Source organism: Stenella coeruleoalba (assembly GCF_951394435.1).
Source record: "Stenella coeruleoalba genome assembly, chromosome: 3".
NCBI classification, from domain to species: Eukaryota; Metazoa; Chordata; class Mammalia; order Artiodactyla; family Delphinidae; genus Stenella; species Stenella coeruleoalba.
In genome coordinates this window covers 125,956,590-125,971,091 of record NC_137148.1, presented here as the reverse complement: position 1 = coordinate 125,971,091, position 14,502 = coordinate 125,956,590, and the positions used below count along the sequence as shown (strand labels likewise).

The 14,502-nt window shown below is 52.9% G+C and overlaps 1 protein-coding gene across 1 annotated transcript in view; it reads left to right on the top strand.

Moving 5' to 3' along the window:
- CAMK2A (calcium/calmodulin dependent protein kinase II alpha) overlaps window positions 1–14,502 on the top strand; it is a gene marked incomplete at both ends in the record, with an annotated part of 62,184 nt that overhangs the window by 24,560 nt on the left and 23,122 nt on the right. The window contains 8 exons of the mRNA XM_079917266.1: window positions 6,651–6,705; window positions 7,594–7,659; window positions 7,772–7,844; window positions 10,829–10,931; window positions 12,268–12,351; window positions 12,496–12,590; window positions 13,654–13,776; window positions 14,362–14,445. Coding sequence (XP_079773392.1) covers window positions 6,651–6,705; window positions 7,594–7,659; window positions 7,772–7,844; window positions 10,829–10,931; window positions 12,268–12,351; window positions 12,496–12,590; window positions 13,654–13,776; window positions 14,362–14,445 — 683 coding nt within the window. The remainder of the gene's footprint in view (window positions 1–6,650; window positions 6,706–7,593; window positions 7,660–7,771; window positions 7,845–10,828; window positions 10,932–12,267; window positions 12,352–12,495; window positions 12,591–13,653; window positions 13,777–14,361; window positions 14,446–14,502) is intronic.

Genomic DNA, 14,502 nt, shown 5'->3' with positions numbered 1-14,502 from the left:
GTTTGTTGAGGGGAGCTGGTAGCTGCTCTCTTCTCGGGGACTGAGGCGATAGAGGTGGGAAAGGGTGTGTCTTGGTTTCCGCACTCCTCGGAGAGCAGCTTGGTTGGGGGGGGGGAAGGTGAAGAAGGGGCCCTTCCTCCCAGCCCACGCTGCCAGCAGCCTCCTTCAGAAAAGCTGTTTCAGGAAAACTCCCCAAGCTCTGAGAGAGACGAAAATAGGCCAAGCTTGGCCTTGACCGGTGCAGCCCACTCCCCAAACCTACCCCCACGCTGAATCAGCCTGGCTCCGTGGCCCTGCCCACCTGCATAGACCTGCAGCGCCAGCCTCTCTGAGGCCAGCCCAACGCGGCTCCTGCCCAGGGTGGACTGAACGCAGGCTGCATGGAGCGGCTGAGCCCAGGGCGGGCAGGATGGCGCTGAAAGAGCACATCGCTACCTGACCTCCCCTCCCCCACCCCTGCACAACTGGGGGGCTGCGTCCCAGCCTGGCAGCGTTCTGAGTCATGGAGGGGAGGGAGTGCAGAGCCTAGATATAGTTCTGTCAGGGAACGGCTGTGTGACTTTGGGTAGGAGCACTACCCTCTCTGAGCCACTTCTCCCATCTTCACAAGGAGGGGACTGTCTGGACCAGCTGGGCATCTTGTTAAAAGGTAGATTCTGGTTGAGTGGGTCTGGATGGGGCCTGAGGTTTTGCATTCCTAACATACTGCAAGGTGATGCCACAGCTGCTGGCTTACAACCACACTTGAGGAACAAGGTCTAGGTGCTCTGTAAGGAGCATTCCAGCTCTGACAGCTACCAAGCCTTCTCCCTCAGGAGACAAGCATCTCTCTATGTCCAGGGCCCCAAGGGTTAACTTCCCTGATGAAGAGAAGCATCTCCATCTGCTATTTATACCCAGAAGGCACCTCCCCTTTCCCAGTGCCTGGGAAAAGGAGCAGAGCTGTACACACAGCAGCTAGAGGTTCCAGGGCTAGAATCGGAGAAGGGGTGGCAAGGTGGCTGGCGGGGAGCAACCCTGGTTGGATCCTGGCCCCTGACCTGTTTATGACCGTGGGCAGCTCCTACCCTCTCTGGGCCTCCAGCTCCCCAACTGTACAATGGAGGGGGTCATGAGTGGTCTCTGACTATATAATCCCATGGTGCTTAGAAAGGCCATCAGTCCTGGAGGAAGGAGGCGGGGAGTGTGTGTGTGTGTGCGCGCACGCGTGCGCCACTACACAGTTGCAGCTGTCTCAGGTCAACGCTGCCTCCTCCTTCGCCCGCTCATTCCCAGCTCTAAAGGGGAGGAGTAAGTTATGGGCTCTGGGGCTGACAGACTGCAGCTCAAATCCTGGGTTTGCTGCTTAATTGCTGTGTGATCCATGACATGTTGTTTAACTGCTCTGAAGCTCAATTTTCTCATCTGGAAAATGGAAATGATACATAGCTTGTAGGATTATGATGATCACATAGAGCATAGTACAATAACAACCCCCCGTAAGTGCTTTATTATCGTTAAGCTGCTCCACTTTTTCTCAGCCTATACCCTCCCACAGAGCAACCTTACCTGGAGTCTTGCCTCCTGCCTAAATCTTCATAGGATTCTCATTCCTTTGAGCCATGAAGATTTTGAGTCGTCAGTTTGGGGCATTATATATAACACAGTGGTTTAGAGAATGGAGTTTGTAGTCAGACACACCTGGATTCAAATCCCAGCTCTGCCTTTTAAAAAATTTATTTATTTTATTTATTTATTTTTGGCTGCGTTGGGTCTTCGTTGCTGTGTGCGGGCTTTCTCTAGTTGTGGTGAGCGGGGGCCGCTCTTTGTTGTGGTGCACGGACTTCTTATTGCAGTGACTTCTCTTGTTGCAGTGCACGGGCTCTAGGCACACGGGTTTCAGTAGTTGCAGCACGTGGGCTCAGTAGTTGTGGCTCACGGGCTCTAGAGCACAGGCTCAGTAGTTGTGGCGCACGGACTTCGTTGCTCCGTGGCATGTGGGATCTTCCCGGACCAGGGCTCGAACCCATGTCCCCTGCATTGGCAGGTGGATTCTTAACCACTGCACCACCAGGGAAGTCCCTCAGCTCTACCTTTTATATGGTGTTTGAATTTGGGCAGGCTATGAAGCTCTCAGACTCAGTACCCTTCTCTGTGAAATGAGGATAATCATGCTACTCACTTTCTAGAACTGTTGTGAGGGTTAAGTGAGATATTGTAAGTCAAGCACTTAGCACAAGCCTGGCAGGTGGTAAAATCTCAGAAATGGCAGCTATCATCTTCATCATCGTCACTGAGTCATTTACTCCATTTGTTCACCTGATGTCAAGGGCATCCGAGGCCCCACCATGTGCCAAGGCCTCTGCTAGTCTCTGTGGAAGAAATGAGGATGGGGGCGATTGCCCTGGCGGTCCAGTGGTTAGGACTCCTTGCTTCCACTGCAGGGGTTCCAGGTTCAATCCCTGGTCAGGGAACTAAGATCCCGCAAGCCATGTGGTGCAGCCAAAGGGAAAAAAAAAAAAAGAAATGGTGGGGAGGGGGTGGGGGTGGCTGATGGACAGGGACGTGGAGAGCAGAGCTGAGATCCAGAACAGGAAGACACTCAGAGGAACTTGAAGCTATTGTTAGGGCTGGAAGTGTCCTTGGAGGGTACCGCTTCCTGAGCCTCCAAGCATCTCAGTTCAAAGTAGATTGGAATCTGCCCAAAGAAGTGCAAAGAGGTCCAGATGTGGATGCAGAACCTGAGAAGTGGGTCCGTGCCCAGAGAAACTAGGCTGAGTCCTATTCAGGCTGCTTGGTGAGTCCAGCCAAGGTCACTGGCTGCTGCCTGCGTATGGCCACTGCCCAGCCACACACAGGGCACTAGGTCAGGGAGGTCCCTGGCTCAGCACAGGTGGGTCCAGCTGTGCTACGCACAAAGCATTTACCTCCTAGCTCCTGCTTCGGGGAGGACAATACTCTATTCTCTGTACCATTAGCACCTGCTGTTGAGGCAGACCCGCCCCTGAACCCCAAAGGCCGCCCCAGGGAGCAGGAGACAACATGAGAGTTTAGCAGGTGATTTGGGGTGGCCAAGGGAAGTGAGGTTAGTCAGTGATGAAGATGATGATGTCTTCATTTATTAAGTTCTTCCTAGTGCCAGGCACTGTGTTGAGTGCTCTACGAGCATCACTGCATTAACTCCCCACACCAGTCCAGTGCAGTGGTATTAGCGCTGCTGCTAGAAGAGGAGGCTCAGAGAGGTTATGTAATTTGCCCAAAGTTACACAACTTCTAAGAGGTGGAGCGGAAGGCAAACCCAGAGAGTCTGACTGCGGAGCCCATGTTCTCAGTCCTTCTGTGACTATCAGGAGTGTGCTGTTGGGGGGCGGGGCAGTGGCCAGGGGGTCAAATAGACCCTTCAGTTTCAAAGAAAACAATGGTAACTGTTGGAAATAGGGCAGGAGTGTCAGAAGTTCACGAATCCAGCTACACAAATGAAAACTAGATTACAGATTTGTTTGCTCTTTGACAAGCAGTGACAGCATAAATCAATGAGCACACACATGCCAGTCTCCCCACCAGGAGATGGGACTGTCACATAGGCCATGGCCCTTGAATCCTTGCCTCTCTTGGGCTCTGGGTTGAGTTTTCCCTGAGGACAGCTTCCATCCATGGGAGGCGAGGTTTTGTGTGTGAAAACAGCACTGAAATGAGGAGTCCTGTCTCCTGAGCTCTGAGCCGTGATGCAGCCATCTCTCGGGGATTGAAGCCAACTCCAGTATCATCCCGCAGGTGGAGGCCGGAATCCAGCCCATATCCCCCTCGCCTGGCTGAGCAGAGGGCCAGCCTTTTACAATCAGCACAAAGGCACCATCTGAGCTACAGGCAGCTCTGGATACGCCCCTCGGCCCCGCATTCTGTCCATTTCCCTGAGCCCTGAGGACCTTCTCTAAAATGGGCTGAGGCTCCTGGCCAGAGGGTAGATCTGGAACCCCAGTTTTCTTGGAGCTCCTCTGAAATGGCTGTTGACCCAGTTCTAAAAGCTCTTTTTGAGACGGTTCTGGATGTAGCTTGGCTTCTCAGAGCTTCTCACACTCAGGAAAGAGGAGTTAAAACACCTGAGCAGAGTAGACAGGAAGGAGTCTGCTGCCCAAGAATCCTCTTGGAGGAAAGGGTGTTTTTCAAAACTTTGCCCTGATACACTGTTAATGCAAGTTTATGGTAGATGAATGAGAAGACTAATAATTTTAGAGGTATCTCCTATAACCTCAGCATCTAGAGCTAACATTGATGATATAGGCTTCCATGTAATATCTGATATCTGTACCTTCTCAAGTACATCTAAACATATTACCTCAGATCAGGTTTCTTAGAAGCAGAGCCTGAGGCAGGGATTCAGGTGCGTGTGGTTTACTGAGGGTGTGCTCCCAGGGGAAGCCTGTAAGGGATGGGGTGAAGCAGGATGGAGTGAGGGGAGGGAACTGAGCAGAAACGTGGCCTCAGGTCAAGTCTAACTCTGACCTGGTCCCAGGTGGAGGGTGCAGTGGGGAGGCCTCTGGAACATAAACATCTGGAGTTGTCCCTCCTTGAGGAAAGGAGACTGGCCCTTTGCACAGACTCTGCCTCCCCACATTAGTCCATCATTGGCTGAAGGCTGTAGGTAACCATGTGGGCAAGGTGGCTCCGTCAGCAGTGCGCTATTCTCCAGAGAAGGAGGGCAACTGTGAGTGGTAAGCCAACCCACTGCAGCTGCAGGATGGCTGCACCATCTTACTAAAGGGGGTCTGGGCAGGGCACCAATGTACAGTTGTCAGATTCTGCACTCAGAAAATACAGGATGCTCAGTTCAAGACACATACATTTCAAAAGTCAAGCCTATCTTTGCTTTGAAATGCATTAACAAATTGAAATAGGTTAAAGGGTGAAGGGATAGATAGAAATATAATAAAGTAAGTATAATAAGACATTAATGATAGAACCCAGGTGGTGGGTACTTGGGTATTCACTTGACTCTGTTTGAAATTTTTTTTTTTTTTTTGCGTACGCGGGCCTCTCACTGTTGTGGCCTCTCCCATCGCGGAGCACAGGCTCCGGACGCGCAGGCTCAGCGGCCATGGCTCACGGGCCCAGCCGCTCCGCGGCATGTGAGATCCTCCCGGACCGGGGCACGAACCCGTATCCCCTGCATCGGCAGGCGGACTCTCAACCACTGGGCCACCAGGGAAGCCCTGTTTGAAATTTTTTATAATAAAATGTTGATAAATAATTAAAGCAGGATTATATTATATGTACTCTCAGGCTACCTACTTTTTAGTTTTACCTTAAGGTAGTTTAAAAACATTTTTCAGGTGCTCGCTTCGGCAGCACATATACTAAAAACATCTTTCAGTCATTATTTATAAATATATATCATTTAAGATTTTTAAAAGACATTTTATTTAAATTTGTGTCCCCTTCATCCTCCATCTCTGATCCTCCTCTCTGTAGACACACTCTGGGGTATTTAATGCCTGCTTCTCCAAACTTTATGTGCCAATGTGAGGGCCACAAGCTCTTTCGGGGGCTCGGTATTGAGTCAGAAATACACGTACATGGCAGGAATTCAGATGGCACTGGGGCTTACAGAGAAAAGTCACAACGACCCACAACCCCAGCTGTCCCAATTCCCCTCCTCAAGGCACCCTCAGCGCCCACATCTCTGTATCCTTCCAGAGAGACTTATGCCGTACACAAGCTGAAATACATCCTTTCAGAAAAGGACTATGCATACTGCTTTGCTCTTTGCTTTTTCACCAAACAGCATAATTTAGAGACGATTCCACACCAGCAGATACGTAACTGCCGCATTATTTTAACAGCTGTGTAATTTTCCATTGTGCAATGTACCGTAATTCTTTGAGCCCACACCCCCCTCCACGGCCATTTTTAAGTTGTGGTGCAGGGAAGGACATGAACTTGTCCTGGGAGAACTTGTCTTTGGCTGGCAGGGTGTGGGACCCTGACCACAGAGTCAGCCCCAGGCCTTGGGCCCCCTTTTTTTTTTCCCAGAAGCTCAGGGGGTAATTTGGAAGCTCTGGGCTCCTGGGAGCTCTGCCTTTGTTCTTGGTAAATGAGGTATGAAGAGATGTCAGTTTCTCAGCAGCCAGAACTGAGGGACCAATGTCATTCCCCCCTCCACCAGCTCTGCTGTCACCTCAGACCCGGAAGCAGAGCAGGGCCATTAGCACAGGGCCAGCACTGAGTAAACATCGATTGTGTGCCTCGTGGAATTCTCACAAGAAGGCTGCGAGTCCAGGGGTTTCATTCTCATTGTCCAGGCAAGGAAAGAGAGGCTCAGAAAGGGATAGCAATTTGGCCAAACTCACACAGCTAGCATAGTGGCAGAGATTTGAGCCACAGGTCTTTCCATGACACTGGCCTTCCCAGCAGGGAAACTGAAGGTTGCAGTGGGAAGGGGACCAAACTTTGACCAAAGCAGGAGTCTTTAGTCTTTAAGCCCAGGCATCTTTTGGGGATGCCTGATGTCAGTGATCCTTTGTTCATATGTATTTGTCAAGGCACCTGGCAACTGGCTTGTGCTCCGTGACTTTTGGAGAAACTGAAATGTTGGCTCTTTGAGGGGTGAGAGGGAGGCTGGGGGTGGGAAGCTCTGTGTCCTGCGTAACCAGCTGCCTTGGCCCCTCCTACAGTCCGGCTCCACGACAGCATCTCCGAGGAGGGACACCATTACCTGATCTTTGACCTGTGAGTCTGGCCCCATCCTGGGATGTAGAGTGGGGATGGGAACAGCCTTGGCAGGGATGACCTCACTGGGTCTCTTGGCCTGAAGAGTCCACATGCCTCCTAGGTTGGGCTGAATTACCTCTTCTGATACAGAGTTTCCCCAAACACGGTAGGCCTGCCACCTGAGCAGTGCAGCCTGGTTTTCCTGACACACCAACAAACACTTTTAACTTCCATCATCATATATTTAGTTTCGTTTCTATTTGTGGCCAGTGATGCTGGTCTTCCATTTCTAGTGGTGATATAAAGTTTCCTTTTGGAATAAATTTAAAGTTTTTAAAGCCAGTCAATTGAATGAAAAGCCAACATGAACTGAGAGGTCTCAGTGGCTCCCGGTCTCATGGGTAAAGGACAATACTTGAGACAATGGGGGAGTCTGTGCATGTCAGGGTGGGGGGATGTGCAGTAGGGCTATAGGAAATCTCTGTACCTACTGCTCAATTTTGATGTGAACCAAAAAATTCGTTCACAAAAAATTTCACCACGTTCACCAAAAATTTAGCTACCCCCTCCCCCAAAAACTAGTCTATTAAAAAACAAAAAAGCTCCAGTCATTGGGTTTCCAGGAGCCTAATGAGTCATAATGACGTGTTCTGAGTGTCTCACCCCCAGTTCTAACCTCAGCCTGGCTCTCCCCGAGGGTGGATGGGAGAGAGGTCAGTGGAAGGGTGGGCTGGAAGTCAGGAAGGGGGTTGTAGTGGGGAGCACCCCTGTGGCTTCTGGGGCCCCTCCCTTTGGGCCAGAGGTTCTGAGGTCTCTGGGCCCCACTCTTAGCTTCCTGGAGACTTTTCCAAAAGACGTGGCACCTGGGGCCTCTGTGGGTGAGTGACTCTGTGCCTGTCTCTGCAGCGTCACCGGCGGGGAGCTGTTTGAAGACATCGTGGCCCGGGAGTATTACAGTGAGGCAGATGCCAGGTGAGTGCCAGGTGCAGCCTGGCAATGGTGCCTGGGGGCAGGGCACTCCCTCCTGCTGGCTCCCCAGGGGAGGCCGGCCCTCACGCCCTGCCCCCTTCCTCTCTCTCTTCAGTCACTGTATCCAGCAGATCCTGGAGGCCGTGCTGCACTGCCACCAGATGGGGGTGGTGCACCGGGACTTGAAGGTGAGCGACCCACCTGAGGGTGCGGCTCACCGGGAGCCTGCCCCTCCATCCCCTGCCCTTCCCTCCACCTGCAGAGCCAGGGGTACTATCAGAACCCCGTTAGCTTCCCTGGATTGGGCTGGGTGGGGAATGTCTCCCCCACTCTTCAGATGAGGAAACCAGGCTCAGGGAGGTGGAGCATCTGGGCTGGGGACCCAGGTTTCCCGATTCCCAGCCTCAGGTGCTTTGTGCCAGGTGAGAGGCAGCTAGGCCACCAAGGCTGGCTCTGGTGGAGTCCAAATCCCAGCTGGGCCACTTTCTAGCTGCACTGCCTCAGCTTCCTTATGGTGGGGGTTGTCATAGCAACCTCGTTACAGGGTTGCTGAGGATGTCAAAGGAGACAGCACAGTGCCTGGTACACAGACACGTTATCAGTCTTGCTTCTGGGCCTCTGAGGGGAGTGGTGAGGTAGGAAAACAGGCTTTGGGGCCCTCCACGTCCTCCCTCTTCCCACTTGAAGGAGATGGACTGGACTAAGCAGATGTGGAGTCTAAGCTTGGCACCAGCTTCACGGCCTCGCCCGGTCAGCACATGCTTCACGGTGCTCCTCTGCTGGGCTTCAGGGCATCAGTGTGTGGTAGCTGCATAACACCACCCCCATTTTGCAGAGCAGGAAACTAAGGCCTAAAGAATGCAGGGGATTTGCCCGAGAACAGGCAGTTCAGTTGTGCCTGAGCTAGGGCTGGAGCCCTGGGCTTCTGACCCCAGATCCCATGCTCCCGGTGGGCTGGGACCAAAACGCCACTCACTGCACCTCCTGCTTCTGCAGGTTGCCTAACCCTTCTAGGTGACTCTGCCAGGTGTCCATCAAACCTCTGCTTTTTGACTTTCAGTGACTATGAACTCACTTCTTATGGGGTAGCCCCTTGAACTACTAGGAAATGCTCCTTCAATCTCCCACTGTGGGGCTTCGCCTGTGAACCCCAGGTCTACCCTTTGGGGCCACACAGAGGTCAGGCCTCCAGCTCAGAGCACCCTGGAGGCACGTGAGTGGCTTTGTAGCAGCTCCTCAGGCTTCTGCGGGCTGTTCTCCTCCATTCCCCCCAGGATGGGATTTCCAGGCCTTCCTCATCCCGGGTACCCTCTCTGGGCATCCTGCAGTCAGTCCAGGTCCCTCTTTGGGGTGCAGTGCTCTGACCAGAACCCCTGCTCACCTCTGACTGTCACGAGCCATCTGTGGCTCTGCACCTGAGCCCAGGTGAGCTCCCAGTGTCTCAGTCTAGACCCGCAGGCAAGTGTGCACGCAAAGAGAGTCTCTGGTCAGACTGCAGGGCAGGTTTCCCCGAGGGCCTGTTCCCATTATAACCATAGCCCCTGCACGAGAGGAGGAACAGGGAGAGGCAGCACAAATTTAGGCCATTCCGGATAGATTAATTAGTGGCGCATTCATCAAATCAGGGCAGGACAGCTACTGAGACCCAGGACATGTTGGGAACACTGTCCCCAGAGGACCAAAGAGGCCTTAACGAGGGGCAGAAGGAGCTCTACTTGTTTGCATCCTGCCTAGTTTGGGGCAGTGAAAGGTCAGGTGTGGGACTCCTCGGAAGTCCCAGTAGGGAAGGGGGTCAGAAGAAACTAGCTGTCTCCAGGGACTCGGAGCCCCCGCTCTTCCTCCCCAAACAAAAAGTATGAGCACTGATACTTATCAAGCATTTGTAGTCCGCTGCGAAGTGCTTTACAGGGACTATCGTAGTTAATCCATATGCCACCCCACGAGGTAAGCATTATCCCCACTTTTTGGAGAGGAGACTCAAGCTCAGAGAGGTGAAAGAATTTGCCTAAGTTCCACAGCATAGAAGTGGCAGCACTGGGAACAGAAGCTAGGGCTTTCTAACCGAAAAGTTCCTACTTTTAATACCTCTCTGCCCTGAGGAGGGGGATTTCCTGTCTTCCAGACCCAGCAGAAGATGACAGCCTTCATGCCCCACAGGCCAGGTGGCACATAGGAGGCCCCACATCTCTCAGCCTAGAGTGGTTCAGAGCACGGCTCTGGAGCCAGACTATGCCTCGATCTGGTTCTATCGGTTACTAGCTGTGTGATCTCAGTCAAGTCACTTAACCTCTCTGAACCTCAGTTTCCTCATCTTTATACATGTGATAAATACTTAAGTGCCTGCTATGTGCCGCCCACTGTTTTAGGTGCTGGTGATACATTGGTGGACAGAACACATAAGAAACTCATATTGTACAGAGGTGACGGATAATGAACAAGCACATAGACAGATGGGAAAACACATTAGAAATTGTGATGAGATCTATGAAGGTAACAACAAGGAGCTAAGACAGAAGATACCTGGGGACTCCTCCTTTAGATAGAGTAGTCATGGAGGGCTTCTTGGAGGGGGTGACATGAAGGTGAGAGCTGGATGATGAGAAGGAGCCAAACCTGTGACGCACGGAGGGAGAGCAAATCAGGCAGGGGGAGCAGGAAGTGCAAAGGCCCTGAGGTGGGAACAAGCGTGGCTGTTTCAGGGGATGTAAGAAGGCCACTGTGGATAATGGAGATAATAATGCTTACCCCAAAGGGTTGTTGAGATAATAAATGGAATGATGTATGCAAAACCCTGAGCCCAGGGGCTGGCACATAGTGGAAGCACAATAAATTTTGCTTCTTTTTCCTTATTGTGGTGATGGCTGTTTCCCCGCTGCCCCACCCCCACCTCAGCCCCAGAACCAAACTCTGAGGGAAGGGGAAGGAGGGGTTGGCAGGTTGAAGAAGGGTCTTCCTATTGCAGAAGGTGGAGGGCTACAGTGGGGTAGTCCCCTCTCTGGGAAGCTCAGGGTTCTGTGTTTGGGGCTGGGGGTGGGGGGTGGGCGGTGTGCCTCTGGGTCGCTCAGCTGCTCCTCCTGTAAGCCCAGAGCTGCAGAGGTGAGGTTCTGAATCTGTTCACTGTCCTCTGGCTTTTTCCTCTCCCCCTTTCCCTCTTTTCTCTGGTCCTGGGAAGCCGGAGAATCTGTTGCTTGCCTCCAAGCTCAAGGGCGCTGCAGTGAAGCTGGCGGACTTTGGCCTGGCCATAGAGGTGGAGGGGGAACAGCAGGCATGGTTTGGTGAGTAGGGGCAGGGGATGTCAGGGGTATTGGGGGCCAGCCTTGAGTTGACACGTCAGCCGCTAGGAAGCCTCTGCCCCAGCAGAGGAGGTGGCTATTGCCCCATCTGGGGCTCAGGGAGCAGAGCCCCCCTCCCTGCAGCTTCTGAGTCAGTGGGGGTCACCCACCCTAGCTCCCTGGGGGCCTGATGCAGGGACATGGTTGTCATTAAAACAGTATGTGAAAAAAAAAAAAAAAAACAGTATGTGACTTCTTCACACGCACATCCGGCACTGTTGGCTAGGGGCTTCCGTGAGTTCCCCTAACAGCCTGGGGGCTAGATTATTATCCTGATTTTACAGATGAGGAACAGAGGCTAAGAAACTAAGAAAAGTTGTCAAGGGAGATGAAAAGGGGTAGAGCCAGGATTTAAGCTCAGACGATCCAGTGTGCTCTGAGATTTTGGCATAATTGAGTCGTTTCAGCTATCTGGGGTTACTTTTTAGTGGGCAATGTTGATCAGTGGTTAAGAGCCAGAGCTCTGGGTTCAAATCCTGACTCTGTTACTTACAAGGTATATGATTTTGGGTGAGTCATTTCACCTCCCTGAGCCTTTGTTTCTTTATCTATAAAATGGGGATAATAATAGTATGTTCCTTGGGGTGGTGTGAGGATTAAATGAGATCAGGCGTAGAAAGTTCTCAGCCCTGCTGAGCACACACACTCATTAAATAGGAACTATTCTCACAATGACTCGTTAAAGCATTTTGGGTGTCCATGATTTCAACGAATCCTCCCAACAGTGCTGGGAGGTGTTTAAGATAGGAATCCCTAATCCGTTATTCATGGATGAGGAAACTGAGGCTCAAAAGAAAAAGAGACCTACTTAAGTGACTTAGGGCAAAGCCAATGTTGGGGACAGGCCTTCTGCCATCCCAGGACCAGCTCCTGGAAGGGGTGGGGAGTGCATGAGGGTTCAGCTCAGCCTGGACCTGACAGGCAAGGACATTTCACCTCTAGAGCCACCAGCAATTGATTGGTAGTGGTTGCCAGGAGCGTTGTGCTAGACGTTTGTGACTCTGAGGCAGGACCCTGGGATGGATCAATGACTCTGCCGTGAGGCTCTCGGTGCTGGGGGTGCGTGGTGACAGGTATACTCCGTCCTCGTCCACCTTGGTCTAGAGTCGTTGGTATCTTACCAGGCCAGGGCTCCCAGCCTTTGGCCGGCTCTGGGGGCAGGGGCCATTTTCCCCATCTCCAGGGCAACCTCATCCCTCTTCCAGCAGGATCTTGTTCCGGGTTACTTACTTGCCAACCTCTCTGTGTATGTCTGCCTGTCTGTGTGTCTGGGGAGCAGGGTTCGCAGGAACACCCGGATACCTCTCCCCAGAAGTGCTGCGGAAGGACCCGTACGGGAAGCCTGTGGATCTGTGGGCCTGTGGTGAGTCCATCCAAAGGCCCCTTAGTCCTCCTGGCTGCCTGACCCTCTGGTGCCCTGTCTCTCCTTTCCCATCGTTCTCCTCCCCACCTCCCGCCCCCATCACTACTCCTCATGAGGCTGAAGGTCTACTGGTTCTCTCCTCAGGGGTCATCCTGTACATCCTGCTGGTTGGGTATCCCCCGTTCTGGGATGAGGACCAGCACCGCCTGTACCAGCAGATCAAAGCTGGCGCCTATGATGTGAGTGTTGCTCCTGTCTCCAGCCTCCCTGTCATCCCCTGGGCCCCATCCAGTGAGAGCCAATGTCCAGTGAGGCCAGAGACCCGAGGATGACCCTGTCCCACCCTCCCAGCCCATTTAGGCCTCCTGCCACTCTCTAGCTACGGGGTGGGGATGGGGTGAACAGCAGGTGGACCTGAGGGCTGACTGGGGCCAGGCCATGAGCTGGCAGTGCCTAATGACTTGGGCATCTAAGGGATGGGATTTAGTCCATGGGGCCCCAGAGAGCAGAAGCAGCACCAACGTGGTGTGAGAGGCCAGGGGGCAGGCCCCAGGAGCCAGGTTCTCTCTCTATGTATAGATAGACACATACATACATACGTATATAGATATATGTACACACACATACACACATATTATACATTGTATATACAAATAGTAATAGTAACTAACACATATAGCAGTCTTCTAAATGCTTTCTATATATTACTCCAGTTAATCCTCACACCAGTCATGACACAGGTACTATTGTTACCCCCATTTTACGGATAGGGAAACTGAGGCACAAAGAGGTTAAATAAATGCCCAGACCACTTAGCTAAGAAACGGTAGAGCTGGGATTTAAACCCGGGCAGTCTGGCTCTAGTGTCCATGCTTCTAACAACCCAGCTGTACTGCTTTTCTGCATGGCTGATGTCTATTGAGCTATATGCTACGTGTTCTATATCGTATTCAATCCTCACAACATCTCTCGGGGTCACATGACTTGCCCAAGCTCACACAGCCCAGGAGGCAGAGCCAGGACTTGAACCCAAACTTCTGATTTTGAAGTCTGGGCTCTAACCACTGTCTGGCTGCTTTGCACAGAAGGCACAGCTCCAGAAGGGCAGAGGGAGGCCTCCTTTCCCCGGCCGTTGTTCTGATTTGTCCTGGGGTCAGGGGACCCTGCGCCATTTCCTGGTTGTGGACGCCCGAGTAGAAGGACACTAGGACCCCTGCCTGCTCCCCTGCCAGTCAGGGGCTGGGGGATCGCAGGGGTGGCCTGGGGTAGGCTGGGCAAACCTGGCCCCTCTGCCCCTTCCAGTTCCCGTCACCAGAATGGGACACCGTCACCCCAGAAGCCAAGGATCTGATCAACAAGATGCTGACCATCAACCCATCCAAACGCATCACGGCCGCCGAGGCCCTCAAGCACCCCTGGATCTCGGTGAGCTTCCTCAGCAAGGCCCCTCCTGGGAGCCCCTCCAGACCTCAGGAATAAGGCCCCTGTGAAGGCCTGGCCCCCGCATCTGGGCCTGAGGGCCCAGCACGGGGCCGACGGAGCTTAATCCAAGAGACACCGGCCCCACTGTTGTTCTCAGGGGCAGAGTGGCAAGTGGGAGGTCTTTTGGGTTGGCACAATGACTGGGGGTGTTACTGGCTTTGAATGTCCATTGCCAGGATTTTTTTTTTTTTTTTTTTTTTTTTTGCGGTACGCGGGCCTCTTACTGCTGTGGCCTCTCCCGTGGCGGAGCAAAGGCTCCGGACGCGCAGGCTCAGCGGCCATGGCTCACGGGCTCAGCCGCTGTGCGGCACGTGGGATCCTCCCGGACCGGGGCACAAATCCGCGTCTCCTGCATCGGCAGGCGGACTCTCAACCACTGCGCCACCAGGGAAGCCCCGCCAGGATGTTTATACCATCCCCTAGAACAAAAAATCATCCCCCCAAGATGGCAACCACATCCATAGGATACTCTGGAGGGGGAGGGAGGGCTTGCCTTCCGCTCACAGACCTCTCCCCCACTCCCTTCAGCACCGGTCCACCGTGGCCTCCTGCATGCACAGACAGGAGACCGTGGACTGCCTGAAGAAGTTCAACGCCAGGAGAAAACTGAAGGTAACAGCAGGTCCTCACCCTCCATGCCCCCCGGCTGTGGGAGTAGCTTGGCCTGAG